Source organism: Macaca nemestrina, chromosome 2 (genome assembly GCF_043159975.1).
Source record: "Macaca nemestrina isolate mMacNem1 chromosome 2, mMacNem.hap1, whole genome shotgun sequence".
Taxonomy (NCBI): domain Eukaryota; kingdom Metazoa; phylum Chordata; class Mammalia; order Primates; family Cercopithecidae; genus Macaca; species Macaca nemestrina.
In genome coordinates, this window is record NC_092126.1 from 115,351,101 (window position 1) to 115,378,307 (window position 27,207).

At 40.4% G+C, this 27,207-nt stretch overlaps 1 protein-coding gene and 1 long non-coding RNA gene across 2 annotated transcripts; one reads left to right on the top strand and one right to left on the bottom strand.

Moving 5' to 3' along the window:
• The first annotated feature begins 469 nt into the window (after positions 1-469).
• LOC105480513 (IQ motif containing F2) lies at positions 470-2,029 on the top strand. The gene is made up of 3 exons (XM_011739512.3): positions 470-590; positions 764-856; positions 1,596-2,029. The coding sequence occupies exons 1-3, from the start codon at positions 573-575 to the stop codon at positions 1,974-1,976; spliced, it is 492 nt and encodes a 163-aa protein (XP_011737814.1). The 5' UTR covers positions 470-572; the 3' UTR covers positions 1,977-2,029.
• Positions 1,985-26,715, bottom strand: LOC139361971 (uncharacterized). The gene is made up of 4 exons (XR_011620071.1): positions 26,292-26,715; positions 23,231-23,341; positions 2,232-2,385; positions 1,985-2,101 (listed from the first exon to the last, which is right to left on the bottom strand). It is a non-coding gene; the product is annotated as an uncharacterized lncRNA (long non-coding RNA).
• Between the last annotated feature and the right edge of the window lie 492 nt (positions 26,716-27,207).

The window sequence follows — 27,207 nt, forward strand, 5'->3', positions numbered from 1 at the left end:
TTCCACCCTCAGCTCTGACACATCTCTGACTGTAGGCAAGTAGACAGGTGGTACTGAGGAGAGAGGCCATTTCTCTTACTGTCTCCTGTCTCTGAAGAGAAGGAGGAAGTAAAAGCTGAAGAACAACAGGAATGAAGTCAGTGGCAAGACCAACCAGTGCCACTGACCAGGCCTGAGGTTTAAAGATTAACCCCCCTACTCTAACCACATGTGCTCTCAATCTATCAAAACTCTTTCACGTGGACCCCTTAGAGTTGAAAGCCCTTAAAAGGGTCAGAAACTCTTTCTTCGGGGAGCTTGGTTCTTGAGACACAAGTCTGCCAAGATCCCGGCCAAATAAAGCCTCTTCCTTCTTTAAACCAGTGTCTGAGGGGTTTTGTCTGCAGCTCATCCTGCTACAGTACAAGTTCCCCTGGAGTTTATTTCTGACAGAGACCCATCTCTGTGGCAGATGCACCAATCCCTATGTCACAATGCAATTGTGAATTCAGAGCTCTCTCCTCACTCATGTTACTCATGCCAGACCTTGGGAGCAGAGAAATCAGGGCTAATGAACCATCTAAGGACAGGCCATGAGGGTTCGATTTTGTGTAAGAGACATGGCCAGATCTATTAGGTGGACCAGGGGTGGGTGGGTATCTCCCTGGGCTTTACAGGACTTGAGAAAAGAGAGGATGTTAAAGTAGTAATTGTCTTTGTATAGAGCCATAGAAAGAAACAGTCTTAACTGATTTATGTATTTCCCATTTAATTCTGATGACAGACCAAAGGCAATTTAATTTTAATTATAATTGATGATGTCGAAGAAAGCATTGAATGGAAGACAGTGCAGAAGAAAAAACAGCATAAAGTCAAGGTGAGAAGAATTCCATGTAGTTAAGAGAAATCCAGAACATTTATATCTACATCATGAGGTGTGGGACTTTGCCTCTTATGGATCCAGAGTCTAATTAGGAGTCAACTCAATGTTGGCTCATTTGTCCTCCATCCCCTTCTCAGCCTGGGCTGTCTGGATCTGGGCCTGACTGAGACATTGAGAATGATTGGAAAGAATGAAAACCATCAAGAAATGCATGAGGCTGAGAGGTGAGAATGTGAGAACTTAGAATTAGAGAGTAGACTGTTCAAAATATGGAAAGACTTGGAGTAGAACATGTGGTCAGGGTATTGAAAATCTACCACAGTATTGAAAAATGGTCGTGGCAGACAGAAATCAGCCTGTAGTGGTTTGGGGCTGGAATTAGCAGAGAATTACCAGCCAGAAGGTTATGAGACCTTTCCAAACCCAGTGTGACTAACAAGGTCCTGCACATCACTAATGCACCCTTCTAGTTATTAATGGTTTTTCCCTTGATCCATGCACTGCAGAGATAGTCTGGAGAAGGACTCTGTGACTCTGAGATTGAGATGATGTGTCCACAGTGGCAGAGGAAGGTCACCATCAGGTCCGCTGGCTCCTAGTCAGTGTCCTGCTAACTCCCCTGAACTCTGAGGAAGGGCTGTGTGTTGAGAGAGAAAATCCAGGCTCCTTCCAGGAAGATCCTAGAAGTTAGTGGCAGGAAGTTTTCTGAGTGATCTCTCTTGTCTCTGCCTAGGCAAAACTTAGAATAACAAAAGCAGCTGTAAAGATCCAGGCCTGGTGGCGGGGCACCCTGGTGCGCAGGACACTGCTGCATGCAGCCCTCAGGGCCTGGATAATTCAGTCCTGGTGGCGGATGACGCTGTCCAGGGTGCTGGAGAAGAAACGGCAGGCAGCTCTGATCGCCTACGCAACCAGAGAGAGGGCAGTGATCAAGCTCCAGTCTTTGGTCCGTATGTGGCGCGTCCACTGGCGATACTGCCAGGTGCTCAACGCCATCTACGTCATCCAGGGCCACTGGCAATGCCACAACTGCCAGACCTGCGCTCTCCTCCGGGGCCACTGTGTGGTCACAGCCACTCACCTGCAGTTCCACATTGAGATCATCAACTCCTAAGGGCTGGCAAGAAGGGCACTGTGTCTACTGTCCCTATTAAAGGTCTAACCTGGTCTGGTGTGTCTCACGGGCTCCCCCAGCTAATGAGATTCTTGAGACTTGGTCCTTGCTGCTTCCTCTTCTCCCTGGGAAAGAATTTCAGTGAGGCTTGCCCCATGTGTCCATGGACCCTGTTTTGGACTGACAATGGCCATAGGAAGCCCCAGTCTGTCCTGATATATGACAGAGCCAGAAGTCCCAGTTCCCATTCCCAACCTTATTTTCTTCTCTGGGAAGCAACTGGGCTCCATCTTCCTGAAGATTCTGGGCACCGCTGCACATATGGATGGACTACTGGGTTCTGCTATGTCAACTGAGAATCAAGGTCGGCTGGGGTCTGGGATGCCTCAGTTTCCTCTTTGACAAGCACCTAGATGGAATGGCAATATTTGGCTGATTCTCCCGGGAGCAATGCAGTGCAGCCCCAGGTGAAGGATAAGAGGCTGGTCTTAGTGGTAGGTGGGGCTGGGGCTAGGCATGCTAATGATTAGGTGGCGACCCTAAGGACTAGTGGAAAACAGAAGTTTACAGAATCTCATCTCTTCTCTATAATTTCCTCACTAGTTCTCCTCTCCCCAAGGGCCATGTGACAAACAGGGCTCCCTCTGATATTACCCCTACCCCTACTTTTATCTCAATTATTGGTGATTTTATCATTGGTCAAGATGACCCTACAATCTCCTCCATTCTAACCTCAAATAAACCTTTTCTGCTCTTCTCCTCAGCTACTCACTCCCACAGTCATACCAAAACAGTGTTATTCTATGGAACTTCTGTGATGATGGAAATCTCTCTCTATGCTGGCCAATATAGTAGCCACTAGGCACATATGGTTGTGGTGCACCTGAAATGTGCCTAGGGCAACTGAGGAGTTGAAGTTTTTATTTTATTGAATTTAAATTTAAATAATCATTGGACAGTGATGCTCTAGACCTCATCATCACCAATAATTGTACTATTGTTTAAATTGCTTTTTCTAATTTTCCATTCTTTGATTATTCTCTTCTTTCAGTTCACCTTTTCAATAAGCCCAATATTTCTTCAGATATGATAAGGTCTTCCAGTTTATTGACACCACCCTTTTTTTACAGACACCACCACTGACATGCTGTTGCATGTTTCCTTACCTAGTGCAGATTCTGTGGTTAATTATTGTCTCTCCCCTGCACTACCTCACTCCCTTGGCCCACTCTCATTCTGCAAACGTGTATGAGATGAAGCCAACCATCTCCCTGTTCCATGCCTACAGAATAAGGGAACATGGCTGGGACAAAACCAACAACCATGAGGCATGGTCTTCATGTATGTTCATGATCACATATCTCAACTGGACTAATTTCCCAATACATTTCCCTAGTATGTTTGCATTTATATTTTCTGAGTTGAATAATTTACACCACCTCCTCTCCAAATGTTTGTTATTTTGGTTGGAATAAATGGTGTCAGAAATGAAACCTGAAAAAGAACACTATTGGAAGGGATTGGCAATTCTTAGAAGTGGTGTTCAGGACCCACTTGAGCCCTTTGAGCTCTCTGCTTCCAAGGTTTGCCTTTTCTTCCCTGGTGAGTCTTCTCTCAGGCTGAGCCTCCCTCTTTGTAGTATTATTTGATATTATTTGGGATCTGATTTGGATCATGCAGCCTTAATAAAGGACCATACATCTCTCCTTGGATGATAAAAAGACTTTTTGCCTTTTCTGGTAAGTTCTTTCTTGTATAAAGCTGTGTGTCTTTCTGAGTTGAGTACTCTTGGTTTCTACAGAATTTACATTCAGCCTGTGAGGCATGTCTTTTCTGGTTTGTGGAACTCATTTAATATTTTGATCCACATGCATAGGTTACAATTTTTGCAAACACTCTTTTCTTCTTTTGAGGCAGAGTCTCACTCTGTCACCTAGACTGGAATGCAGTGGCGCGATCTTGCCTCACTGCAAGCTCCACCTCCCAGGTTCACGCCATTCTCCTGCCTCAGCCTCCCGAGTTGCTGGGACTACAGGCGCCCACCACCACACCCGGCCAATTTTTTGTATTTTTAGTAGAGACGGGGTTTCACCGCGTTAGCCAGGATGGTCTCGATCTCCTGATCTCATGATCTGCCCGCCTCGGCCTCCCAAAGTGCTGGGACTACAGGCGTGAGCCACCGTACCCGGCCGCAAACACTCTTATACTGGTTTCTTTTGATTTGATTTGACTCTTTTCTCTTGTTTCTGAAAATCTTCTGAAAGCAAAAACAAACATTCTGGATGGTGAGTGCAGGATGGCTAATGAAAAGCCACTAGGGCAGTCACCACCATCTAAAGCACCAGCCTAAACTCCTGAAATTCCCTAACAGGATTTATAGAATTTTCTTTGCTCTTGAGAGATTAATAAGAAACAGAGTGGAATTCTCAAGCATTAAGGCATACCAGGTTTTCTGGGACTCCAGCTGACTGCATACTACAGCCCACTCTTGTGAACATTTAAAAATTGATGAGCAAAATTATTTATTTTTATTTATACTTTTTGTTTTTGAGACAGTTTTGCTCTGTCACCCAGGCTGGAGTGCTGTGGCACCATCTCAGCTCACTGCAACCTCTGCCTCTTGGGCTCAAGTGATCCTCCCCCGTCAACCTCCCAAGCAGCTGGGACTACAGGCAAGTGCCACCGCACTTGGCTAATTTTTGTATTTTTGTAGAGATGGGGTTTCACCATGTTGGCCAAGCTGCTCTCGAACTCCTGGCCTCAAGTGATCCTCCTGCCTCAGCCTCCCAAAGTGCTAGAATTACAGGCAGGAGCCACCACACCTGGCACCTGATGAGCAAACTTAAATCAGGAAAAATTCAGAACTGAAATGATCAATATTCTAAAAACCTGCAATTGTAAAGTTAACATGTAGAGTCTTCTAAGTTCTCGGTCTGTTTTATTCTACCTACTTTGAATCTGCTGACTTTTCTAGTGGTGTTGAGATAAAACCTACTCCTTATAGCATTCTGGCCAAGATTTTTTTTTAAGCCTTAAAGGACTTTCAAATTAATGGCTTTACAAATTATAACAGCTTTATAGTAACCAAAACTTAGACACCTTTTAGAACTATAAATTTAGGGCCAGGCATGGTGGGTCATGCCTGTAATCCCAGCACTTTGAGAGGCCAAGGTGGGCAGATCACCTGAGGTCAGGAGTTTGAGACCAGCCTGGCCAACATGGCAATACCCCGTCTCTACTAAAAATACAAAAATTAGCCGGGAGTGGTAGCAGGCACCTGTAATCCCAGCTACTTGGGACGCTGAAACAGGAGAATCACTTGAACCCAGGAGGTGGAGATTGCAGTGAGCCAAGATCACACCACTGCACTCCAGCCTGGGCAACAGAGTAAGACTCCATAAAAAAAATAAACAAACAAACAAAAAACCTATGAATTTAGGTTTGCCTGACTAATAATTGCATATGGCAATGGAATGCTTAATTGAAAAATTAGTAAGCTGAAGGAAAAGGTACTAGATAAATATTCATAAAAGTTAGGCTCTCATATCAAACGGTTCAAAATCTTGAGTTCACAGCCATGCTGTGGCATCTCTGTCCAGCATAAAAGGCATAAGGCATCTCTGTTCAGCATAAAAGTTTTACTTTTTCGGCCACAGAGAGGCCAAAGAGAAAAAGCTGGAAAAAAATTGCTAAAGTCTTTCCCCTCCTGCATATGCTCAGGAAACCAGACCAGCAAACAAAAGATAGATTTGTTACTAGTTCAAGACTACTTGGAGATTTTGTTTTCCTTATACAATTCAGCCAGTCTTAGCTAAAATGTAGACATGGAAAATTTAACCCTAAACTTTGAAATTTAAAAAGGACAAAAAGAAGTTAGGGGCGAAAGAAGCTTTTAAAAATCAATCTGCCATGGAAACTGCTTTCCCCAAAATTTTAGTTCACTGGCTTCATTAGAATACCTATAGGGAAAACAAAGTTAAGCCATATGAGTTGGTTCCTATTTTGTCCGAAATGTAATTTAGATCCAACTGTCTTTTATAAACCAGTGAGCTTGCGTTACTGTCTTGTGAAAAAAATTCTAAAATGAAAGATGTAGATCTCTCTCTCTCTCTCTCTCTCTTTCTCTCTCTCTCTCTCTCTCCTCTCTCTCTGTGTGTGTGTGTGTGTGTGTGTGTGTATTTGGATGTGTTTATGTAAGTAGACATGTATTGTATGTTATGTCAACATGGTAAAATCTGACATAGTCAAAAATCCCTTACATTTGTTTTATTTAGATTGAATAAGGCAAACAGGAGTGTGTATAAACTATATAGGAATTAACCCACATGCTTTTTAGTTCCCGTGACTTAAGTAAATATTTAATAAATAAGCTAATTTTAAAATTATTTGTAAAATTTTAAAATGTGTTCAAAATTGTCAGTATACATTTTTGCCTGGGTTTACTGGTCAGTTTTATATTTGTCTCTCAAAGATGTTTAAGGTGTCAGAGTTTGACACAAAAATTACAGAACCATAAACCCAGCCTAAAACAGAATTGTCTTTGTTCGTGTAATTTTTTATCAATAAAAACAATTTAATATTGTTGGTTTAGTGAAAATAGCTGTATCTTCTGAATTACCAGCAAAATATCCATATATTTAACTTTAAGTTTCCTACTTAGGTGAATGCCTGATATTCACAGGCTATAAAAATGGTTAACAAGAAAATAATTTGAGATAATGACTAGTTTGTCTAATATTCCATTTCTCATAAGTAATACAGGCAAGCACTAAAAATAAATAAATAATGCAAATATAAGCTAGATAAATGCATATAAATGAACTTTTTATGTAATTTGACATCTTAAAGTTGTGTTAAATAATAGATACCCACTAAACATTTGGGTTACTTGCAAATAAGACTAGAAAATACTAAACAAATTGCTGAACATAAATATGAGTTTGTTTTTGGCTTCTTAAATTTTATAGAAAGCCTAAATATATTTTAGCCTCTTAATATACATTTTTAAACTATGGGGAAACATGTTTCTAAAAATTATAAAATGGTTCTCATTTATAAAACACTGACATGTGACAGACAATTCTAAATTTCTTGTTTCTAAAGTTTTCACTACAATTTAAGGTTACTAAGAGTTAAAAATTCTAATTGATGTATAATTGACATGTAAAATGTATCAAAAAAGTAAGATGTGTTTTTGATCAGAAAAATATATAAGAAAAACATTAAAGTATGTTCTTTATTTTAAAATAATTCACCTAATTTTGAAGCTATTTAAAGGTTATTTGAAAATATGAAACAAGATAGAAAGGAAGCGGCCGGGCGCGGTGGCTCAAGCCTGTAATCCCAGCACTTTGGGAGGCCGAGGCGGGTGGATCACGAGGTCAGGAGATCGAGACTATCCTGGCTAACATGGTGAAACCCCGTCTCTACTAAAAATACAAAAAACTAGCCGGGCGTGGTGGCGGGCGCCTGTAGTCTCAGCTACTTGGGAGGCTGAGGCGGGAGAATGGCGTGAACCCGGGAGGCGGAGCTTGCAGTGAGCCGAGATCACACCACTGCACTCCAGCCTGGGAGACACAGCGAGACTCCGTCTCAAAAAAAAAAAAAAAAAAGATAGAAAGGAAGCAGTGAAGAAAGTTATGGATATGATGATGTAGTTTGGTAACAAAGGTTAAAAAGAAATGATAATACGTTTGTATAAAAATCTTGTGTGATGTGTTTTTGTCCTAAAGTAAAATCATCAATCATTTAAGAAAGAGGAAGTATAGGCTGGGCATGGTGTCTCATGCCTGTAATCCCAGGACTTTGGGAGGTCAAGGTAGGTGGATCACTTGAGGTCAGGAATTTGAGACTAACCTGGCCAGCATGGCAAAACCCCATCTCTACTAAAAATACGAAAAATTATCTTGGCATGGTGGGCACTTGTAATCCCAGCTACTCAGAAGGCTGAGGCAGAATAATTGCTTGAACCCAGGAGGCAGAGGTACAGTGAGCCAAGATCATGCCACTACACTACACTCCACCCTGGGTAACAGAACAAGACTCCAAAAAAAGAAAAAGAAAAGAAAAGAGAAGGAAAAAAAAGAAAAGAGGACATATAGAATGGAGCAGACAGTTCAAGTATGTCATCAGTGGTCTCAGTAAGTCATAAAAAGCTTAATGAAAGAGAATTTATTAACAGAATTTTGTGTGTAGTTGACTATAATTAGAAGGGAATTATTTATGTCCTTCTAAAGGTTAAGCTTCAATATTAAAAGTACACTAACACAAAACTAAAAAATATGGTTCCCAATGTTACAATAACAAGGTTTTCTTAAAGTATTAACTTGCTCTTAGTAAAATTGCAAGAAAGACCCTAGGCTGTATTGCAGAAATGTGACTTTGGCTCACTGCAGCCTCAAACTCCTGGACTCAAGTGATCCTCCCATCTCAGCCTCCCGAGTAACGGGGACTACAGGCACATGCCCCGACACCCAGTTAATTTTTTAATTTTTTGTAGGGATGGGCTCTCACCATGTTGCCCAGGCTGGTCTCAAACTCTTGGGCTCAAGCAGTCCTCCCACTTCAGCCTCTCAAAATTCTTGGATTATCGGCATGAGGCACTGGACCTGGCCTGACATTTTCCTTTTTAATATTGAAATGTGTCTTTAACAGTCATCTCCTAAACTACAGTTTCTATTACTTCCTGATATGTAGTTAAATTCCCTACTTTCAGGTTGGAAATGCTGTACACCATTTTTACATACAAAATGGTAATTTCATTTATTGAGGTAAAATTTTTCTTTTTGAAGCTTCTCAAATTTATATCTCAGAAGTTCAATTTTTGCTGTTCTTCAATGCACAGGGTTTACAGGTCATACACCATCGCCTTTCAGTCTCCTCCCCCTGAAAACGTATATCTTTTTGCTTGGATGGGGTGATAACTCTCTTCTTCAATCTTTTTACCAACTCCTATGATTTTTTCCTCCAGTTCTAACTCTATTGATATGGCCTGATGCTGAAATATTTATCTTGAAGGTCTAGAAAAGCAATGTTTTCCTTGAGTATAGCTTCATTCTCTACTTTTGTCTTTTCTTAATGTGTCTGAAGTTTTCTATGTAACCAGGACACTTCTCATACTGTTGCTAAGAGCCATGTATTTTCCTGCTCAAGGTACTAGTTTCCTTGTTTATATTCCCCTATAATAGTGTAAACTCATAACCCTGAACACCGATGTGAAGGACCTCTTAAAGGAGAACTACAAACCACTGATCAACGAAATAAAAGAGGACACAAACAAATGGAAGAACATTCCATACTCATGGACAGGAAAAATCAATATTGTGAAAATGGCCATACTGCTCAAGGTAATTTATAGATTCAATACCATTCTCATGAAGCTACCAATGACTTTCTTCACAGAATTGGAAAAAACTACTTCAAAGTTCATATGGAACCAAAAAAAGCCCACATAGCCGTGACAATCCTAAACAAAAAGAACAAAGCTGGAGGCATCATACTACCTGATTTTAAACTATACTACAAGGCTCCTGTAACCAAAATAGCATGCTACTGGTACAAAAACAGATACATAGACCAATGGAACAGAACAGAGGCCTCAGAAATCACACTGCACATCTACAGCTATCTGATCTTTGACAAACCTGACAAAAACAAGAAATGGGGAAAGGATTACCTAGTTAATAAATGGTGCTGGGAAAACTGGCTAGCCATATGAAGAAAGCTGAAACTGGATCCCTTCCTTACACCTCATACAAACATTAACTCAAAATGGATTAAAGATTTAAATGTTAGACCTAAAGCCATAAAAACCCTAGAAGAAAACCTAGGCAATACCATTCAGGACATAGGCATGGGCAAGGACTTCATGACTAAAACACCAAAAGCAATGGCAACAGAAGTCAAAATAGACAAATAGGATCTAATTAAACTAAAGAGCTTCTGCATGGCAAAAGAAACTACCATCAGTGTGGATGGGCAATCTACAGAATGGGAGAAAATGTTTCCAATCTACCCATCTGACAAATGGCTAATATCCAGAATCTACAAAGACCTTAAACAAATTTACAAGAAAAAAACAAACAACCCCATCAAAAAGTGGGCAAAGGATATGAACAGACACGTCTCAAAAGAAGACATTTATGCAGCCAACAGACATACGAAAAAATGCTCATCATCACTGGTCATCAGAGAAATGCAAATCAAGACCACAATGAGATGCCATCTCACAACAGGTGGAATGGCGATCGTTAAAAAGTCAGGAAACAACAGATGCTGGAGAGGATATGGAGAAATAGGAATGCTTTTACATTGTTGGTGGGAGTGTAAATTAGTTCAACCATTGTGGAAGACAGTGTGGTGACTCCTCAATGGTATTTCACCCAGCGATCCCATTACTGGGTATATACCCAAAGGATTATAAATCATGCTACTGTAAAGACACATGCACATGTATGTTTATTGCAGCACTGTTCACAATAGCAAGGACTTGGAACCAACCCAAATGTCTATCAATGATAGACTGGATTAAGAAAATGTGGCACATATCCACCATGGAATACTACGCAGCCATAAAAAAGGATGAGTTCCTGTCCTTTGCAGGGACATGGATGAAGCTGGAAACCATCATTCTCAGCAAACTATCACAAGGACAAAAAATGAAACACCGAATGTTCTCAGTCATAGGTGGGAATTGAACAATGAGAACACTTGGACACAGGTTGGGGAACATCACACACCAGGGCTTGTCAGGGGTGAGGGACTGGGGGAGGGATAGCGTTAGGAGAAATTCCTAATGTAAATGACGAGTTGATGGGTGCAGCAAACCAACATGACACACGTATACATATGTAACAAATCCACACATTGCCCACACGTACCCTAGAAGTTAAAGTATGAGAAAAGAAAAGCAGGGCCAGGCACGGTGGCTCACACCTGTAATCCAGCACTTTGGGAGGCTGAGGCGGGTGGATCACGAGGTCAGGAGATCGAGACCATCCTGGCTAACACTGTGAAACCCCATCTCTACTAAAAATACAAAAAATTAGCCGGGCGTGGTGGCAGGCAACTGTAGTCTCAGCTACTCAGGAGGCTGAGGCAGGAGAATGGCGAGAACCTAGGAGGTAGAGCTTGCACTGAGCAGAGCCCGCCACTGCACTCCAGCCTGGGTTACGGAACAAAACTCTGTCAAAAAAAAAAAAAAAAAAAAGCAATTACACTAAAGGAGGTGTTTTTGGGTTTTGTTTGTTTGTTTGTTTTTACCTTTTTGATAACTCACCTTAAAAAATGAAGATTTTATGTTTTATCAAGATAATTCCTGAGTTGTCTTTATTATGTTTCTGATTATTTAAGGAAACTGAGCTTTAAAAGGATTGAAGTTTCTATATCCATGTAACATATTGTACTGCTTTTGAAGTCTTTTGATGATCACTCTGGTTAAATGAATGACCCTTATTTTACAGTGACCTGTGATTTTGTTTTATTAAAGTGTTTTGAATCTTCTGACATCTTTGGCAGGTTTCTCCAGAATCAAAACCTAAACTAAATCTTTTTTTTTAACTGAGTAGTTTAACTTTATTGTTGAATTATTCCAAATGTATTCATGGTGTTTATAAATGATATATATGATATACATCCACAAGGATCTAATCTTTATACATTAGATTTTTACTATATCCCATATATGTATACATTTTTACTATATCCCTTATGCATATACATATCCCTTATACATATACATTTTTACTATATCCTATACATGTTATCCAAATAATATACTCCAGTGAATTCTTTATATTCGTGGATATGTTGATATTTCTATCCAAAGAATCACCAAGTATTTATTTATTTAAATAAAAACACTAATTGCTTATAAAAAAAAAAGACATTAATTAGAGTAAATCTTTAGCCACTGGTATTTTTTCAGAAGGAATGATTCTAGAAAGATGTGTAAATTTCTAGATAGCTAAAGGTTAACCCCCTATTCCTGGATTTATTTGTTTTAAACAAAATTGCTGGAAATCTTTTTAAATAACTTTCTTGCTTGCTTTCTTAAACAAATAGCACATTGAACTTAATGCAAACATTTCTCATTAAATCCAAGGAATCTTTGAACTTTGTTTACTGTGAAGCACTAAAGCTTCTGCTATAGATAGTAAAATAGATAGAATGGAAAATGCATCCAAATGGTTATGATGCTTGAAACATGTAGAAAACGGTTTAATTCTGGTCTTTCTCAGTGGTTGATTTTTTTCCTTAATTTGTATTTTTTTACATAATAGTCACATATATTAGTGGGGTACATGGGATTTTTTGATGCAGGCATATAATGTATAGTGACCCAATCTGAGTAATCGGGGTATCCATCACCTCAAGAATTTATCATTTATTTGTGTTAGGAACATTCTAATTCCACTCTTTCAGCGATTTTTAAATATACAACCGATTGTTGTTAACTACAGTCACCTTATTATGCTTCTGAATGCTAGATCTTATTCATCCTATCTAGCTGCATTTTTGCACCCATTAACTATCCTCACTCAACCTCTCTCCACCTCCATTAATTGCCCAGACTCTAATAATCATTATTCTACTCTCTATCACCAAGAGTTCAATTTTTTATATATATTTACCTCCCATGTATGAGCAAGAACATGAGAAATTTGTCTCTCTGTGCCTGGTTCATTTCACTTAATGCCCTCCAGTTTTCTCCATGTGACTGTAAGCGACAGAAATTCATTCTTTTCTATGGCTGAATCATATTCCATTGTGTATAGGTATAACATTTTTATCCTAAGTTAAGCTTTTTTTTTTTTTTTTTTGCTTTTTTTGTATTTTTTTAATACTTTCAATTCTAGGGTACATGTGCACAATGTGCAGGTTTGTTACATAGGTATACATGTGCCATGTTGGGTTGCCACACCCATCAACTCGTCATTTACATTAGGTATTTCTCCTAACGCTATCCCTCCCCCAGTCTCCTGCCCCCCAACAGGCCCCATTGTGTGATGTTCCCCTTCCTGTGTCCATGTGTTCTCATTGTTCAACTCCCACTTTTGAGTGAGAACGTTCTGTGTTTGGTTTTCTGTCCTTGTGGTAGTTTGCTGAGAATGATGGTTTCCATCTTCATCCATGTCCCTGCAAAGGACAGGAACTCATTCTTTTTTATGGCTGCATAGTATTCCATGGTGTATATGTGCCACATTTTCTTTATCTAGTCTGTCATTGATGGGCATTTGTGTTGGTTCCAAGACCTTGCTATTGTGAACAGTGCTGCAATAAACATGTGTGTGCATGTGTCTTTATAGTAGAATGATTTATAATCCTTTGGGTATATACCCAGTAATGGAATCACTGGGGGAAATGGTATTTCTAGTTCTAGATCCTTGAGGAATCACCACGCTGTCTTCCACAATGGTTGAACTAATTTACTCTCCCATCAACAATGTAAAAGCATTCCTATTTCTCCACATCCTCTCCAGCATCTGTTATTTACTGACTTTTTAGTGATCGCCATTCTACCTGTTGTGAGATGGTATCTCACTGTGGTTTTGATTTGCATTTCTCTGATGACCAGTGATGATGAGCATTATTTCATACGTCTATTATGCAGCCAACAATGGCTGCATAAATGTCTTCTTTTGAGACATGTCTGTTCATATATTTTGCCCACTTTTTGATGGGGTTGTTTTTTTTCTTGTAAATTTGTTTAAGGTCTTTGTAGATTCTGGATATTAGCCCTTTGTCAGATGGATAGATTGCAAACATTTTCTCCCATTCTGTAGGTTGCCTGTTCACTCTAATGATAGTTTCTTTTGCTGTGCAGAAGCTTTTTGGTTTAATTAGATCCCATTTGTCTATTTTGGCTTCTGTTGCCATTGCTTTTGGTGTTTTAGTCATGAAGTCCTTGCCCATGCCTATGTCCTGAATGGTATTGCCTAGGTTTTCTTCTAGGGTTTTTATGGCTTTAGGTCTAACATTTAAATCTTTAATCCATTTTGAGTTAATGTTTGTATGAGGTGTAAGGAAGGGATCCAGTTTCAGCTTTCTTCATATGGCTAGCCAGTTTTCCCAGCACCATTTATTAACTAGGTAATCCTTTCCCCATTTCTTGTTTTTGTCAGGTTTGTCAAAGATCAGATAGTTGTAGATGTGCGGTGTGATTTCTGAGGCCTCTGTTCTGTTCCATTGGTCTATGTATCTGTTTTTGTACCAGTAGCATGCTATTTTGGTTACAGGAGCCTTGTATCAGGTAGTATGATGCCTCCAGCTTTGTTCTTTTGTTTTTTTGTTTTGTTTTGTTTTGTTTTGAGACAGAGTCTCGCTCTGTCGCCCAGGCTGGAGTGCAGTGGCATAATCTCGGCTCACTGCAAGCTCCACCTCCCGGGTTCACGCCATTCTCCTGCCTCAGCCTCCTGAGTAGCTGCGACTACAGGCACCCGCCACCATACCCGGCTAATTTTTTTGTATTTTAGTAGAGACGGGGTTTCACCATGTTAGCCAGGATAATCTCGATCTCCTGACCTCGTGATCTGCCCGTCTCGGCCTCCCAAAGTGCTGGGATTACAGGCGTAAGCCACTGCGCCCAGCCGCCTCCAGCTTTATTCTTTTTGCTTAGGATTTTCTTGGCTATGTGGGCTCTTTTTTGGTTCCATATGAACTTTAAAGTAGTTTTTTTTTCCAATTCTGTGAAGAAAGTCAGTGGTAGCTTGATGGGGATAGCATTGAATCTATAAATTACCTTGAGAAGTATGGCCATTTTCACAATATTGATTCTTCCTATCCATGAGGTTGGAACATTCTTCCATATGTTTGTGTCCTCTTTTATTTCCCTGAGCAGTGGTTTCTAGTTCTCCTTGAAGAGGTCCTTCACATCCCTTATAAATTGGATTCCTAGGTATTTTATTCTCTTTGTAGCAATTGTGAATGGGAGTTAACTCATGATTTGGCTCTCTGTTTGTCTGTTATTGGTGTATAGGAATGCTTGTGATTTTTGCACATCAGTGTTGTGTCCTGAGATTTTGCTGAAGTTGCTTCTCAGCTTAAGGAGATTTTGGGCTGAGACGTTGGGGTTTTCTAAATATACAGTCATGTCATCTGCAAACCGAGACAATTTGATTTCCTCTTTTCCTATTTGAGTACCCTTTATTTCTTTCTCTTGCCTGATTGCCCTGGCCAGAAGTTTCAGTATTAGGTTGAATAGTTCCAATACTGTGAGTGAGAGAGGGCATCCTTGTCTTGTGCCGGTTTTCAAAGGGAATGCTTCCAGTTTTTGCCCATTCAGTATGATATTGGCTGTGGGTTTGTCATAAATAGGTCTTATTATTTTGAGATACATTCCATCAATACCTAGTTTATTGAGAGTTTTTAGCATGAAAGGCTGTTGAATTATGTCAAAGGCCTTTTCTGCATCTATTGAGATAATCATGTGGGTTTTCTCATTGGTTCTGTTTATGTGGTGGATTATGTTTATTGATTTGTGTATGTTGAACCAGCCTTGCATCCCAGGGATGAAGTTGACTTGATCGTGGTGGATAAGCTCTAATGTGCTACTGGATTCAGTTTGTCAGTATTTAATTGAGGATTTTCACATCAATGTTCATCAGGGATATTGGCCTAAAATTCTCTTTTTTGTTGTTGTATCTGCCAGATTTTGGTATCAGGATGATGCTGGCTTCATAAAATGAGTTAGGGAGGATTCTCTCTTTTTCTACTGATTGGAATAGTTTCAGAAGGAATGGTACCAGCTCCTCTCTGTACCTCTGGTAGAATTCAGCTGCAAATCGGTCTGGTCCTGGACTTTTTTTAGTTGGTAGGCTATTAATTATTCCCTCACTTTCAGAAGTTGTTATTGGTCTATCCAGAGATTCAACTTCTGAGACCATCCTGGCTAACATGGTGAAACCCCGTCTCTACTAAAATACAAAAAAAAATTAGCCAGACGTGGTGGCGGGCGCCTGTAGTCCCAGCTACTCAGGAGGCTGAGGCAGGAGAATGGCGTGAACCCGGGAGGCAGAGCTTGCAGTGAGCCGAGATCGTGCCACTGCACTCCAGTCTGGGCGACAGAGCGAGACTCCATCTCAAAAAAAAAAAAAAAAAAAAAGAACAAAGCTGGAGAGTGTATGTGTCCAGGAATTTATCCATTTATTCTAGACTTTGTAGTTTATTTGCATAGAGGTGTTTACAGTATTCTCTGATGGTAGTTTGTATTTCTGTGGGATCGGTGGTGATATCCCCTCTATCATTTTTTATTGTGTCAATTTGACCCTTCTCTCTTTCTTCTTTATTAGTCTTGCTAGCGTCTATTTTGTTGATCTTTTCAAAAAAACCAGCCCCTGGATTCTTGATTTTTTAAAGGGTTTTTTGGTGTCTCTATCTCCTTCATTTCTGCTCTGATCTTAGTGATTTCTTGTCTTCGGCTAACTTTTGAATTTGTTTGCTCTTGCTTCTCTAGTTCTTTTAATTGTGATGTTAGGGTATTGATTTTAAATCTTTCCTGTTTTTCCTTGTGGGCATTTAGTGCTATAAACTTCCCTCTACACACTGCTTTAAATGTGTCCCAGAGACTCTGGTACGTTGTGTCTTTGTTCTCATGGGTTTCAAAGAACATCTTTATTTCTGCCTTCATTTCGTTATTTACCCTGTAGTCATTCAGGACCAGGTTGTTCAGTTTCCATTAGTTGTGTGGTTTTGAGTGAGTTTCTTAATCCTGAGTTCTAATTTGATTGCACTGTGGTCTGAGAGACAGTTTGTTGTGATTTCTGTTCTTTTACATTTGCTAAGTTGTGTTTTACTTCCAATTATGTAGTCAATTTTAGAATATGTGTGATATGGTGCTGAGAAGAATGTACATTCTATTGATTTGCGGTGGAGAGTTCTGTAGATGTCTATTAGGTCTGCTTGGTCCAGAGCTGAATTCAAGTCCTAGATATCCTTGTTAATTTTCTGTCTCATTAATCTGTCTAATATTGACAGTGGGGTGTTAAAGTCTCTGCTTATTATTGTGTGGGAGTCTAAGTCTCTTTGTAGGTCTGTAAGAACTTGCTTTATGAATCTGGGTGCTCCTGTATTGGTTGCATATATATTTAGAATAGTTAGCTCTTCTTGTTGAATCGATCCCTTTACCATTATGTAATGGCCTTCTTTGTCTCTTTTGATCTTTGTTGGTTTAAAGTTTGTTTTATCAGAGACCAGGATTGCAACCCCTGCTTTTTTTTTTTTGTTTCCATTTGCTTGGTAGATCTTCCTCCATCCCTTTATTTTGAGCATATGTGTGTCTTTGCATGTGAGATGGGTCTCCTGAATACAACACACCAATGGGTCTTGACTCTTTAAACAATTTGCCAGTCTGTGTCTTTTAATTGGGGCATTTAGCCCATTTACATTTAAGGTTAATATTGTTATATGTGAATTTGATCCAGTCATTACGATGCTAGCTGGTTATTTCACCCATTAATTGATACAGCTTCTTCACAGCATTGATGGTCTTTACAATTTGGCATGTTTTTGCAGTGGCTGGTACCAGTTGTTCCTTTCCATGTTTAGTGCTTCCTTCAGGAGCTCTTGAAAGGCAGGCCTGGTGGTGACAAAATCTCTCAGCATTTGCTTGTCTATAGAATAGTCTATTTCTCCTTCACTTATGAAGCTTAATTTGGCTCTGGGTTGAAAATTCTTTAAGAATGTTGAATATTGGCCCCTACTCTCTTCTGGCTTGTAGGGTTTCTGCCAAGAGATCCGCTGTTAGTCTGATGGGCTTCCCTTTGTGGGTAACCTGACCTTTCTCACTGGCTGCTCTTAACATTTTTTTCCTCATTTCAACCTTGGTGACTCTGAAAATTTTGTGTCTTGGGTTACTCTTCTTGAGGAGTACCTTTGTGATGTTCTCTGTATTTCATGAATTTGAATGTTGGCCCACCTTGCTAGGTTGGGGAAATTCTCCTGGATAATATCCTGAGGAGTGTTTTCTAACTTGGTTCCATTCTCCCTGTCACTTTCAGGTACACCAATCATAGATTTGGTCTTTTCACATAGTCCCATATTTCTTGGAAACTTTGTTCATTTCTTTTCACTCTTTTTCTCTAATCTTCTCACTTTATTTCATTAATTTGATCTTCAATCACTGATATCCTTTCTTTTGCTTGATCAAATCAGCTATTGAAGCTTCTGTATGCTTCATGAAGTTCTCGTACTGTGGTTTTCAGCTCCATCAGGTCATTTAAGCTCTTCTTTACACTGGTTATTCTAGTTAGCCATTTATCTAACCTTTTTTCAAGATTTTTAGCTTCCTTGCGATGGGTTAGAACATGCTTCCTTAGCTTGGAGAAGATTGTTATTACCAACCTTCTGAAGCCTACTTCTGTCAACTTGTCAAACTCATTCTCAGTCCAGTTTTGTTCCCTTGCTGTGTTCCTCTGGAGGAGTTCCAAGGAGCTGTGTTCCTTTGGAGGAGAATGGGCATTCTGGTTTTTGGAATTTTCAACCTTTCTGTTCTGGTTTCCCCCGATCTTTGTGGTTTTATCTACCTTTGGTCTTTGATGTTGGTGACCTATGGATGGGGTTTTGGTGTGGATGTCCTTTTTGCTGATGTTGCTACTATTCCCTCCTGTTTGTTAGTTTTCCTTCTAACAGTCAGGCCCCTCAGCTGTAGGTCTCTTGGAATTTGCTGGAGGTCCAGTCCAGACCCCGTTTGCCTGGGTATCACCAGTGGAGGCTGCAGAACAGCAAATATTGCTGCCTGATCCTTCCTCTGGAAGCTTCATCCCAGAGTGGCACCCACCTGCATGAGGTGTCTGTTGATCCCTACTGGGAGATGTCTCCCAGTCAGGCTACACAGGGGTCAGGAACCCACTTGAGGAGGCAGTCAGTCCATTATTGGAGCTTGAAGGCCATGCCAGGAGAACCACTGCTTTCTTCAGAGCTGTCAGGCAGGGACGTTTAAGTCTGCAGAAGCTGTCTGCTGCCTTTTGTTCTGATATGCCCTGCCCCCAGAGGTGGAATCTAGAAAGGCAGTAGGTCTTGCTGAGCTCTGGTGGGCTCTGCCCAGTTTGAGCTTCCCTGCTGCTTTGTTTACACTGTGAACATAGAACAGCCTACTCAAGCCTCAGCAATGGCAGACACCCCTCCCCCCACCATGTTTCAGCATCCCAGGTTGATCTCAAACTGCTGCATTAGCAGTGAGCAAGGCTCCATGGGTGTGGGACTCACCGAGCCAGGCATGGGAGGGAATGTTCTGGTCTGTCAGGTGTGAAGACCATGGGAAAAGCACAATATTTGGGCAGGAGTGTATCATTCCTCCAGGTACAGTCACTCACGGCTTCCCTTGGCTAAGAAAGGGAAATCCCCCAACCCCTTGCACTTTCTGGGTGAGGCGGCACCCTGCCCTGCTTTGGCTCACCCTCCATGGGCTGCACCCACTGTCCAACGAGTCCCAGTGAGATGAACCAGGTACCTCAGTTGGAAATGCAGAAATCACCCGTTTTCTGCATCAGTCTCGCTGGGAGCTGTAGACCGGAACTGCTCCTATTCAGTCATCTTGGAAACAACCCCTCCAAGTTAAGCTTTTTGACCTAAAATTAACTTTGGAATCTTCCAGTTGGGCCTTTTGAGATCATCAAAGAACACAACTCTCATTTTATAGAGATATTAAATGATTAGGCTTATTTGTTATATTGTGTGGACAACCTTGTCAAAAGATAAGTGAAACTAGATCTTCTTTCAGTTACATTTATGGATATATTATTAATATAAGTGTCCCAAACATTATATAAATTCATAAATATGTACTATGTTATCACTCATAATTTTGATTATGTTAAATCTTTTTCTAAGGTTACATTTGTATAGATATGTTATTAATGTGAGTATTCAAAAGATTATACGAAATTTATATAAGTCTGATGGTGCTGTGACACTGTCAGTCATGATTCTTGTTGTTATCTTAAAATGCTATATGTAACAGAAATAACTAACAGGCCACAGCAAGCCTTTCATCCTGTCAGTGGTCAACCACACCAGCTTTCCTAATTCCACAGTTTACACCAACAGAACCTGAGCCCTGGCTCACCTAGTGAGGATCTGACACCCACAACATGGGAGGGAGCCAAAGGTGCCTTGCTTTGACAGACTGTATGGCAAAATGTCACAACCACAACTAACAAAACCATGGTGGGCTGATGCTCATTTGATTACGTGAACAAGAAGTATACCAGAAGTGTACCAGTAGTCACAACAACAGTGGAACTAGCCCTCTATGTAGGGGCTTCATGAACAATATCATACAGGTGAAACTGAGCTCATGCAATTTTGCCAGAAATTAGACCTGGCTGATGGAAGCCAATACCTCCATACCCACGAATGCGTCACTGAGCAATAAAGCAAGGAAAGTGGTGCTGTACACACTCAAGGGCTACCTATTTCTCTGGAGGTGATCTGGGGGTGACTCAAACACAGGATGGGTAATGTCATGTCTGGAAAGCTGGCAAATGGTGGGATTCTGCATACTGGGCATATTGGGGGGATCCCCCTAGATATCACCCTGGAAATGAATCACACCATTGGGCCAGCAACCTAAAGCTATACATCAGGCTTACTAGGGACCTACCAGATGTGACTGATTCTGGGTTTATGTCCTTTATGAAATATTTGCTATCATACATAGAGGTCAGTGCTCATGAAGAAAAAAATGATAGGAAAGCCATTCCTGACCATGGCAAATATAGCTTCCTCTGCTGTCACTGCCTTGACAGCCCAACAGGCATCCCTCATGTCCTTTGCGAAGGTTGTCATAGACAACAGAATTGCTCTAGAATTTTTTTAGCGCAACGGGGAGGAGAGTGTGCAACTGCCAACACCTCCTGCTGTACCTTAATGAACAAAAGAAGTAGAGGAGATCGGAAAGCAAGCCCACTGGCTTCAGCCCATGGGGCCACCTGAAGGATGCTTCTTTGACATCTTTAGCAACTTCTTACCTGGTTCACTGGGATTATGGGATAGGTCACTGCTCCAGACAGGCCTGATCATCCTACTTTCTGTAGCAGTCCTTCTGGGCTTACTAAAAGGAATCCTGGCTATGGCTCAACAATGTTGCACTAAGATTGTGTCAATTAAGGTTTTATATCAGCCTAATGAGACAAAGCTTCACCTCTGAATCCAGGAAGATTGGTAGACATATGAAACAGATGAGCTTTGTTAAGAGGGATGTATCAATCAGGATGTGGACTGCAGGACAGTCCTCCACGTGGCCTGGTTCAATCCAGTTCTTCCCCTTTCTCACTTGTAGTTCTCAAGAATAATAGCAGATTGTACTGGGAATGTGACTGAGATACTGGAACAGCTCAGGCTCTGTTCATCTGCCCCTTGCCAAACAAGATATTTTTTAATGCTTTCGCTCATCAATTCCTGTTTCCCTGGAGAAAAAAAAAAAACTAGGGCAGGCTGCTTTTTGGGGTCCCTCAGTTGTAGTGCATGTGGGGCACATGCAGATGAGACTCCATCCACCACAGGAAGCTTTCTTAAGCCTTGGGTGACTGGCTCGTGATGAATCCAAGGTTTCTGTCGTCCCTTGCTGCATAGATGTGCGTAATGAATCTACCTCATGTAATGTTTTGCATATGAATATGTTCTGTCCCACTGAACTCAGATAAGTTGATAATCAGTACACAATGGATCTGCTTCACAGCTAACAAATTGGATAACCTAGATGAAATGGAGAAATTCCTAGAAACAAAAACCTGCCAAACTAAATCACAAAGAAATAGAAAATCTGAATAGACCAATAACTAGTAAGGAGATCAAAAGAGTAAGCATCTGCATGGGTTGAAAAGAAAAGTCAAAAATGAAAAAAATTAAAATTTAAATTTAAAAAATAATAATCAGAAACTTCAACAAAGGAAAGCTCTGGACCTGATGGTTTCACTGGTGAGTTCTAACAAAAATTTGGAAAAAATTAACAGTAATTATTTTCAAACTTCAAAAAAATTGAAGAGGATGGAATATTTCTAGTTTATTATAAGGCCAGAATTGCCCTGATACCAAAGACAGACAAAGATGGTACAGGAAAAGAAAACTACAGAACAATATCCTTGATGAATATTGATATAAAAATTCTCAAAAAAATGCTAGCAAACAGAATTTAATAGCAGCCAGGTGCAGTGGCTCATGTCTGTAACCCCACCACTTTGGGAAGCCAAGGAGGGAGGATCACTTGAGGCCAGAAGTTTGAGACCAGCCTGGCCAATATAGCAAGACCTCATCTCTACAAAAAGAAAAAAAATTTAATTAGCCAGGCATGGTGGTGCACGCCTGTAGTCCCACCTACTCAGGAGGCTGAGGTGGGAGGATTGCTTGAGCCTGGGAAGTCAAGGCTGCAATGAGCCATGAATGTACCACTGCACTCCAGCCTAGGTGGTGGCGCAAGACCCTGTCTCCGAAAAGAGAAAAAAGAATTAAATAGCACATTAAATGGAATATATTCCATGACCAGATAGGATTTACTCCTGGAATGCAATGATAGTTCAATATATGCAAATTGCTCAATAAAATATACCACATTAACCAAATGAGGGGGGAAAATGCATAATCATCTCAATTTTTGGAGAAAACAAAGTATCTGACAAATTCAGATGTTTCATGATTAAAAACCAACAACAACAACACAACAGGAATAGAAGGAAATTACCTCAACATAATAAGGAGTATATGGGAAAAGCCCACAGCTAATAGTTGGTGGCAGCCAAAGCAACTTTATCTCGGATACTAATTCACCTTGTTCACTTCTGATTAACCCCTGGTTCCGGGAATGCTTTTGATATGATTTGGCTCTGTGTCTGCACCCAAATCTCACCTTGAATTGTAAAAATCCCCATGTGTCAAGGGTAGGACCAAGTGTAGATAATTGTATCATGGAGCAGTTTCCCCCAGGCTGTTCTTGTGATAGTGCGTCTCACAAGATCCAACAGTTTTATAAGCATCTGGCATTTCCCCTGCTTGCACTCACTCTGTCCTGCCACCCTGTGAAGAAGGTGCCTGCTTCTCCTTTGCCTTCTACCATGATTGTAATTTTCCTGATGCCTCCCCAGCAATGCAGAACTCCCCAGCAATTGCAGAAGTCAATTAAACCTCTTTCTTTTATAAATTATCCAGTCTCAGGTATTTCTTCACAGTAGCATAAGAACAGACTAATACAGCTTCTAATATTTCTACTTTATCTGCTTTTACTGTAAATCCTTCCCTAAGGCAGATTCACATGGCATTCTCACCTTTTCCTGAGGGGTTGGTTTCAATCATCCTACACATTCCTTCCCTGTAGTGGATAAGCCCTGGGTCTGGAGGGTGATGGTGCAGGGATCCACCACCTTATCTTGCTGCTGCTGGAGACACAGACATGGCTTGTGTTTGTATGGCCATATTAAATGTTTCTGGATGACTGGATTTGTCATCCTCTTTCTTCAACCTCTCAGTTTCCTCAGACTTTGGGGACAGGTTTGCACAGACCTGCTCACCACAGAACCTATCTTCAGTGGTGGAAGACCAAAAGCTTTTCCTCTAAGATCAGGAACAAAGCAAAAATGACTTCTTTCACCACTTCTATTCAGCATAGTATTAGAAGTTCTAGTCAGGACAACTAGGCAATAAAAAGAAATAAAAGGCATCCAGATTGGAAAGGAAGGTGTAAAATTACCTCTGTTTGCATACAATATGATTTTATATGTAAACCCTGCAGATTACACACACACACAAAAACTTAGAATAAATGAATTCAGCAAAGTAGTAGGATACAAAATCAACGCACACAAAACTCAGTTGCATTTAAGGGATAAAAGACTAGAGAAATTAATAAATAAAAATTTAATAAAAAAATTTAAATCAGTTGCACTTCTGTACACTAACAATAAATAATCCAAAAGGGAAAGTAAGAAAACAATTTCAGCCAGGCGCGGTGGCTCATGCCTGTAATCCCAGCACTTTGGGAGGCTGAGGCGGGCAGATCACGAGGTCAGGAGATCGAGACCACCCTGGCTAACACAGTGAAACCTCGTCTCTACTAAAAATACAAAACATTCGTGGTGGTGGGCACCTGTAGTCCCAGCTACTCGGGAGTCTGAGGCAGAAGAATGGCATGAAGCTGGGAGGCGGAACTTGCAGTGAGCCGAGATCATGCCACTGCACTCCAGCCTGGGCAACAGAGCTAGACTCTGTCTCAAAAAAAAAAAAAAAGGAAAGGAAAACAATTTCATTTACAATATCATAAAAATGCTAAAATACTTAGGAATACTCTTACCCAAGGAAGTGAAAGATTTGTACTTTGAAAACTACAAAATGTTGCTGAAAGAAACAAAAGAAGGCACAAACAAATGTAAGGACTTCCTGTGTGCATGGACTACAAGACTTTATATTGTTAAGAAGCCAATACTACCCAAAGGGATCTACAGATTCAATGCCATCCCTATCAAAATCCCAATGACATTTTTTGCAGAAATAGAGAAATTATCCAAAACTAGAGAGGGGTATGAAAAAAAGAAAAAAAAAGTATTCTAAAATTTATTAGTTTTTTTTTGTTTTTTTTTTTTGAGACAGGATCTCACTCTGTCACCCAGACTGGAGTGCAGTGGTGTGATCTGGGCTCACTGCAACCTCCACCTCCTGGGTTCAAGTGATTCTCCTGCCTCAGTCTCCTGAGTAGATGGGATTACAGGCATGTGATACCACACCCGGCTAATTTTTGTGTTTTTAGTAGAGATGGGGTTTCACCATATTGGCCAGGCTGGTCTCGAACCCCTGACCTCAAGTGATCTTCCTGCCTTAGCCTCCCAAAGTGCTGAGATTACAGGCATGAGCCACCACGCCTGTCCTAAAATTTATGTGGAATCTAAAGAGACCCCACATAGCCAAAATAATACTAAAAAAAGAAGAGCAAAGTTGGAGATCTCACACTTCCAAATTTCAAAACTTATTACAAAGCTACAGTGATCAGTGTGGTACTGGCATATTGGACAGATCTCTAAGCCAGTAGAATAGAAGAGAGAGACCAGAAATAAACCTTCATGGATATAGTCAAATAATTTTCAACAAGGGTGCCAAGTCCATTCAATAAGGAAAAACAGTGCCTTCAACAAATGGTGATAGGAAAGCTGGATATCCACATGCAGAAAAAATGAAAAGGCACCCTTACCTTACACCATATACAAAAATTAACTCAAAACGTATCAAAGACCTAAACATAAGACATGAAGCTATAAAACTCTTAGAAGAAAACATAGAGAAAAATCTTCATAACACTGAATTTGGCAATGACTTCTTGGATATGATACTAAAAGAACAGGCAACAAGGAAAAAAATAAGTAAATTCAATTACACCAAAATTTAAAACTTCTGGCCAGGCACAGTGGCTCACGTCTGTAATCCCAGCACTTTGGGAAGCTGAGGCGAGCAGATCACTTGAGGCCAGAAGTTCGAGACCAACATGGTGAAACCCTGTCTCTACTAAAACAACAAAAATTAGCCGGGTGTGGTGGCATGTCTGTAATCACAGGTACTCGGGAGGCTGAGGCAGAAGAATTGCTTGAACCTGGGAGGCGGAGGTTGCAGTGAGCCAAGATCGTGCCACTACACTCCAGCCAGGTGACAGAGAGTGACTCTGTCTTAAAAAAAAGAAAGAAATTTAAAACTTCTTTGCATCAACAGACAAAAACAACAGAGTGAAAAGCAATCCACAGAACAAGAGAAAAATCTTTATAAATCATATATCCGATAAAGTATTAAAATCCTACAACACACTAACAGGACCAAAAAACCTCAACTCAAAAATGGGCAAATAATTTTAATAGACATTTTTCCAAATAAAATATTAAATTGCCAACGAGGACATAAAAAGATGTTTTTCACCACTAATCATTAGGGAAATGCACATCAAAAACAATGAGATGCCACTTCATATCCATTGGAAGGACTATGATGAAAAAAGCAGAGATAACAAGTGTTGATGAGGAGGTGGAGAAATTGGAACACTTGTGCACTGCTGGTAGCAACGTAAAATGTTACAGCTGCTATGGAAAACAGTATGGTAGTGCACTATGCCAATGGGTTGTCCACACTAAGTTTCGCATCAATATGGTGACCTCCTAGGAGCAGGGCACCACCAGGTTTCCCTAGTAGGAGTGAACCATCCCAGGTTGGAAATGGAGCAGGTCAAAATTCCCATGCTGATCAGTAGTGGGATTGCACCTGTGAAGAGCCACTGTACTCCAGCCTGAGCAACATAGTGAGACCTTTTCTCTTAAAATAACACAAACCAAACAAAAAAATTAAAAATAGAATTACCATATGATCCAGCAATTCCACTTCTGGGTATATACCCAAAAGAATTGAAAGTAGGGTCTTGAAGAGATATTTGCACATCCGTGTTTATAGCAGCATTATTAAAATAGCCAAAAGGTGAAAGGATCCTAGTGTCCATCCACAGACGAATGAATAAAATGTAGCACATACATACAATGGAATATTATTTAGCCTGAGGAAGGAAAATGTGACACACGTTACAATATGGATGAGTCTTGAAGACATTATGCTAAGTGGAATAAGCCAGTCACAGAAAGAGAAATACTGTATTATTTCACTCATAGGAGGTACTTGGAGTAGTCAAATTCATAGAGACAGAAAGTAGAATGGTGGTTGTCAGGGGCTAGGGGAGGGAGGACTAGGGAGTAATTGTTTAATGGGTACAATGTTTCAGTATTGCAAGATGAAAAAAGTTCTAGAGATGGATGGTGGTGATGGTTGCACAACAATGTGAATGTACTTAATGCCAATGAACTATACACCTAAAATGGTTAAAATAGTAAATTTTATGTTATGTATATTTTAACACCATGTTTAAAATAAATATTTAAAATTTATTTTAAAAGGCTGGGCACAGTGGCTCACACCTGTAATCCCAGCAACTTCAGAGGCCACGAAAGGAGGACTGCTTGAAGCCAGGAGTTTGAGACCAGCCTGGGCAACATAATTAGACACCTATCTCTACAAAAAAACTTTAAAAATTAACCAGGTATGGTGGTGGGCATCTGTGGTTCCAGCTACTCAGGAGACTAAGGCAGCAGGAAAGAGTTGGAAGCTGCAGGAAACTGTGATTGAACCACTATACTCCAGCCTGAGCAAGAGAGCAAGACCCAGTCTCTATGAAAGAAAGAATGAATGAATGAATGAATGAATGTATGAATGAATGAATGAATAGCAA